General features: G+C 43.1%; 1 protein-coding gene across 1 annotated transcript in view; it reads left to right on the top strand.

Annotated features, from left to right (window-relative positions):
• Ephb1 (EPH receptor B1) overlaps window positions 1-6,000 on the top strand; it is a 514,312-nt gene that overhangs the window by 339,836 nt on the left and 168,476 nt on the right. Inside the window, exon 4 of the mRNA XM_008848545.3 lies at window positions 4,523-4,678. Within this exon, the coding sequence (XP_008846767.1) occupies window positions 4,523-4,678 (156 nt within the window). The remainder of the gene's footprint in view (window positions 1-4,522; window positions 4,679-6,000) is intronic.

The raw sequence follows: 6,000 nt of genomic DNA, 5'->3' as shown, positions 1-6,000 counted from the left end.
GTGTGTGTCTGTGTGTGTGTGTGTGTGTCTGTGTGTGTGTCTGTGTGTGTGATATATATGTGTATGATGTGTGTGTCTGTGTGTGTCTGTGTGTACATGCACATGTTCATTCATGGGGGCTGGCACATATGAGCTATGGTGCTCCTGTGGAGGTCAGAGGGTCAACTGGTTTGCCTAGTCCTTACTTTTTATTTCGTTTGAGACAGGATCTCCTGTTGTTTTTCCACTGCATATGCCGGACTAGCTGCCTGTGAACTTCTGGGGATTCTCCCATCTCCCCCTCCCATCTCACTGTCAGAACACTGGGATTGTGTTCCGGTGATCCAAACTCATCTCCTCACACTTCAGTAGCAGATTCAGTGCCCTTGGAGCCATCTCCCTAGCCCATTTTTGTGACTTAAATTACAGAGCCTTTGGACAGATGTGAGCTCTCCAGCCTGCCACATCCCCACTCTGTCTCTCTGTGGTAAGCCCAGCTGCTTTGCAAACTGCAGGAACTTACCTGGCCTCAAAGGTCCTTTGCATTCATTTCTTCTGGTCTATATATTCTTTGTGAGAATTGACTCAAAGGCTCCATTTATCACCTCAATTAAAGCTGCTTTTTTTTCCCCTCAGGGGTAAGCATGCTTTTCTTATTTATTTTTCTTAGTAAAATAACAACAGCGTTAACATCTATTTCTGATTAGTGGTGTCTGATACAAGTTGAGTTAAAAAGGCTTTTTGGACTAGCCTGCCACTTTAACTGTTATTTAAAGCATAAACTGTGAGAAAATGTAAGCATGTTTACAAGTTGCAATCTAAATGTTTAGTTAGTGAATTTACAAGGATGTCTTCTTTGCGAATTAGAGAATGCCTAGACAAATATGAAATCTGAAAATCTTGAAATTATAGGTAAAATGTATCTTAGAGATATGATTCATCAATTATCCAGACAGAAATAATCTAGGAAGAAACACAGTTTTCCATTTGTTTCTAAGACTTACATGCCTTCTTTGGGACTCCAAACTTATATTCTGACCTTAAATTCTAAAAGTTTCTTTAAAGATAACATGACTTTCAAAACAGAGTTTGTAGGTTAAGAGGAGTTAACCTCATCACCTATCAAGTTTATTGAATTCTAGTGACCTATGAGTTGTGAGAAGTATAGATCTTTTTAATTTTTTTAATTTTTTTATTTATTTATTTTTATTTTATGTGCTTGAATTAGTAATGCCTGCATTTATGTAAGTGTACCCATGCAATGCAGTGACCACGGAGGACAGAACAGGGCATTGGATCCCTGGAACTGGAGTTATAATCGTTGTTCGCTGTCATGCGGGCGATGGGATTTGAACCCAGGTCTTCTGCAAAAGCAGCCAGTGCTCTTAACTGATGAACCATCTCTTCAGGCCCATATAGATCATTTATAGAGGAGCAGCTTGAGGTTCTGAGGGGTAGGGGAACTCACAGAAATTCACACTGGTAAGGAGCGGCAGAACCAGGGTAGTCTGGCTCCTCCTGAGACCTCTCTCCTCCATTTGACTCTGAGCTTCCCTCTAAAGTCCAGCTTGTTGGGGAGATGTCTCAGTGCATAAAGTGCTTGCTGCATAAGCATGAGGACCTGAGTTCAGATCCCCAGCATCTACATAATAACAAGAAAAATAAGGTGGCACACATTTGTAACCCTAGAACTGGGTAGGGAGGCAGAGAAAGAGGATCCCTAGAGGACATAAGTCAGCTAGCCTAGCAGAACTGGCCAGCTCCAGATTCAGGCCCTGTCTCAGAAAATAAGGTTGAGAATGATTGAGGGAGACATCCAGGCTTAACCTCTGACCTCCACACATATTGGTGCATACATGCATATACATATATCTTCTTAACACCTGCACATGCACACATACAGTAACATGTACACACACATTCGGTACGCACAATAAATGAATAAATAGATAAATAATTCAGCTTTTACCTTCTCCCTTCCAGTTCCTCTCCTTGGGGCCTCATTGGAATTCAGAGATTTGGTCACCCAGGGCTGAGACCTCCCATTTCTCCATCAGAAATCTTAGAGAAAGACATTTTCAAATTCCCCTACCACTTGTGGATATCAGGATGATTGTTTATGCTGTTAACTTATTAAATGTAAGGCAAAGAGGCTTTTAAGTGCTGGGAAGAAAGTGAAAACACTTTGTTCTTCTTGGACTGGTACATTAGGAAAATTGCAGTGTGGCAGGACTGAGTATGAATGCGTGAGCAGTCACCAGGTCCCCTCCCCTTTCCAGGAAGGCGTCCTGCTGCAATAGGCAGCTCGGGCTCTGGGTTTGTCTGCATCCTAGGATGCAGAGCCCAGCAGGGGAGAACTGCTAGAGACTCACTGTGCAAAGAGCTGAGTGTTCCTCTGGGAAGATGTGGGCAGGAGGGGAAACGGCAAGACAGAGGGAAAAACTCTGGGTTCAGAAAGGCGTATTAGTAAGCTAGATTCTAGGATGCTTTAAGTATGCCATTCAGTGTTTCCTGCTTGGGGTTTTATTTATTGATTCTTTAGAAAAAATTCAAATCCATTCTTTTCTTGCTATAGAGATTTTCTTTTGAATGTGTTGGCACGGGTCAGTGACTGGCCTATTTTTACATGGGTTACAACTGCAATTATTATTTTCCCAACAACTGTGAATCAACACTGGACCCAGTATGTTCATGGAGTGTGAGTCCCAAGAGATGCTCTGCAAAGGAAAGATAATGGTTGGAAAAAAGACCAGCATTCAAGACCCACTTTTTGAAGTTCTGAAAAATTGTGCAATAAAAAACTTGAACTTAATTTATTAGGTCTATATTTTCAATATAACCTAACACAAAATGATTCTGTAAGTAACAGGTTTTGAAAATTCAAAAGAACTTGTATTCCTCAGAATGCAGGAGGATTACATCTTTCTAGAATATTCCATTTTGCAGAGGTTGCCTACCATTCCCTATGGGCTCCCACTCAGGGTACATCCAGCCTAACTTGAGTCTGTTTCTTCCCTTCAAGTGAGCAGTGGAATGAGGAACTTTCCCAGCACAGGAAACCATTCTTCCTTCTGGTCTTAATATTAAAGTAGTGGATGTTTTTCAAATGGCTTATATGGATTTCATCATGATGGTTTCTCCCAGTGAGTGATCCTGGAAACTTTTTTAACCTCTCCATGTCCCAATTTCCTCATTAGCAAAATGGAGATAATAATAGCCGCCCTATAGAGTAATGCATGTAAAACACTTAACAAGGCAAGTTAACAGATGGTGGCTACTGCTATTATTAAAGAACACTCCACACTTTACAGGAGGGAACAATATATTTGAGACGATGAGCTTCATATAAGTAGAAACCATTATAACAGTTCCGTTTAGGCAACAATCACATTGTATTATAATAGTGTAACCACACTGGATCCAGACTTCCTCGAAGACAGGCTGTGGCCTCTGGGGCAGGGTCTCAGGAAATGCACAGTAAATGTTTGTTGACTGAATTAGTGAGGTTTGTAGGAAATCCAAACGTGTTGACTGAGCAGTCCCTTTTACCCAAACTCAAAGGAGGACCAGACAGGGTAAGGTTAAGGAGGACAGGAAGTCAGGGACTGAGGTGATAAGGAGGGGCCTTGGGGAAGTAGGGCAGATGGGATTATTGTTTTGGAGACCAGCAAGGAGAGGGCTACATGTCTAGACTCTGTGGTCTCTGTAGATGGGATAAGGTCACAGCTTGAGGGGCAGTTTGGAGGGGGGCATTGCAGGGCATGACTCTCAACATTCTGACCCCCCCCCCCAAGGAACTAGAAGAGGGATTCCTAAAAGAGGACAGCTTAAGTGGGCATCAAGCTATGTTTCCAACCTTTCTCATTGTCATGTGTGAGGTAGGTGACACCAAGCACACAGCACATTCTCTCGTGAGCTGCCTCAAAGTCCATATTTTTTTCTAGCCCATCCTTGAAAGTATATCAAAATGCAATTATGGGAGAATGATGTTAAGGCAATGACATTGAAATCACTTTGATTTCTCTTTAAGGAATCACTTGTGAATTCCAGTCTGTTTCCATCATTCACAGCAAGTGCTTGTGAACACATCTCATTGTCTGCCATATCTGTTGCATCATGTAGTTTAAGAACCAGAAGTCTTGTCCATTGCCAACAAGGACCCCTTTCCACCTGGAGCTATGAGGCTAGAATCCTTCAGTAAATGGCTCAAGGAAAGGTCCTGACTGCTAAGGTAGAAGGAGGAAGGAGCAGCCGTTTACAGAGCATTTGGGTGCCAGGCACTGAGCTATACAGTAAATTCATCTTCTTAATTAGATCTTTTGACACACTTGAGAGGGAACAATTTTCACATTGTTCAAGTGAGAGGGGCCATTGGTACCAGGAAGGTATATCCACTGAGGCTGTTTGAAGAACTGAAAATATCAAACAGGCTCCCTTCCTCTCAAATGCTCACTTTACACACGCTCTTCATTTTCCATTCCCAGGGAAAGGTCTTTGGTCGCCATTCTTTCATTAACTCTCACGTGATCTCTTTGTGTTGCAGCTTGTCCTGCCGGGACCTTCAAGGCCAGCCAGGAAGCCGAGGGCTGCTCTCACTGCCCCTCCAACAGCCGATCCCCTTCAGAGGCATCTCCCATATGCACCTGCCGGACTGGCTACTACCGAGCAGACTTTGATCCCCCAGAAGTGGCATGCACTAGTAAGTGTCTAGTAAGGGCTGTGGGCTGGGGAGTTTTGTTCCCTGACTGTGCAAGTGGCAAGTGGTCGACCTTGAGTAGGAAAGAGGAGGTCACCCTTCTGAGGAGATGCAAAGCAGGACTCTGGCCACGGTGCTGAAACAGACTGCGCTCTCTTCTCTCAGTAGTACACTGTTGGTCAAGATTATATTCTTTCGTGCCTCTCCTTCAGGATATGAGGGCTTTATTCTCACCCCTTCAGAACAATTTCTGTTCACCAGAAGATGAAAGTGAAATCTGGAGGGTCTTTAGTTTCAAAATACAGATCTACTGGTATATTGTTGTAACATGTAACTTCCAGTTACCTCCGCTAAGATGTTCCTCCGGTCCCTACAATTCAAAATCTCTCTTCAGTATGTTTTCTGTGTTTCTGCTTCCTTGTAGTTCTCATCATTTTTAAAATTGTTCATTTACCTTGTAATTTCCTTAGCTGCCAAATGAAGGTCCTTGTGTATCAGGTCCGTATATTCATTTCTCTGTGTCCCTTGTAAGTGCCCAGCATCTGAGCTCCTGCCAAATGACAAAACCAGAAGCCTGACTGCAGTGTCCATCTCAGCAGCATAAGTTCTAGGGACTGAGGTTAATGCATCAGCTGTATCCATTCCCCCATTATCTTCTGTAGAAAGAAAATCAGTCATTCTTCTCAAAGTTAAGGAACACCTCTACTGCCTGGGTAAAGAGTGGGAGAAGATGGTTTCTGTCCAGTCTTCTCTCCAGTAACCATGTGAGGCTGGATCTACTACTTTTCCTGAGCAGCAATGTAGAGACCTTTTCTCCTCTTCTAAGTACTGAAGCCCTGAAGTAGGGTTGATCTCTCTGTTCAGTATACCCATTGCATTCTGGGATCAGTATTACAGGTTAGCCTCTAATCATGTGAGAACTTTCTTCTGCACTGGATGCTTTAGTGTGACTCACTGTCGCAGGGACCTTCCTTTACACCTCCTTAGACCAATTCCTTTTCACCCCAGTGAAGAAGGCCACAGAGGGATATTTCATAATATATTTTCTGTTTGATATCCAGAAAAAAGAACTGGACTCTGAGTAGCATAATTTCTCAGCCATGGCCTTGTAGCATATGTAACCTTTGCTGGGTGCAGAGAAGAAATGAAAGCAACTTCTAGATCAAGGTCCTGAGCTCAATCGATGCTTATAGATTTGTGCTGAGGAGAAGCTCATCTTCTTGTAAACTGATTTTCCCTCACCTTCTTTGTCTGGTGGGTGGAGAGGAACAGAAATGATTCCATTCCTGCTGCCTAGAGTCCCCATCTTTCTGTGGTGGTGTCTC

Source organism: Nannospalax galili, unplaced genomic scaffold (genome assembly GCF_000622305.1).
Source record: "Nannospalax galili isolate Female #2095 unplaced genomic scaffold, S.galili_v1.0 scaffold1264, whole genome shotgun sequence".
In the NCBI taxonomy this organism is placed as follows: domain Eukaryota; kingdom Metazoa; phylum Chordata; class Mammalia; order Rodentia; family Spalacidae; genus Nannospalax; species Nannospalax galili.
This window is presented reverse-complemented; position numbering and strand designations above follow the sequence as displayed.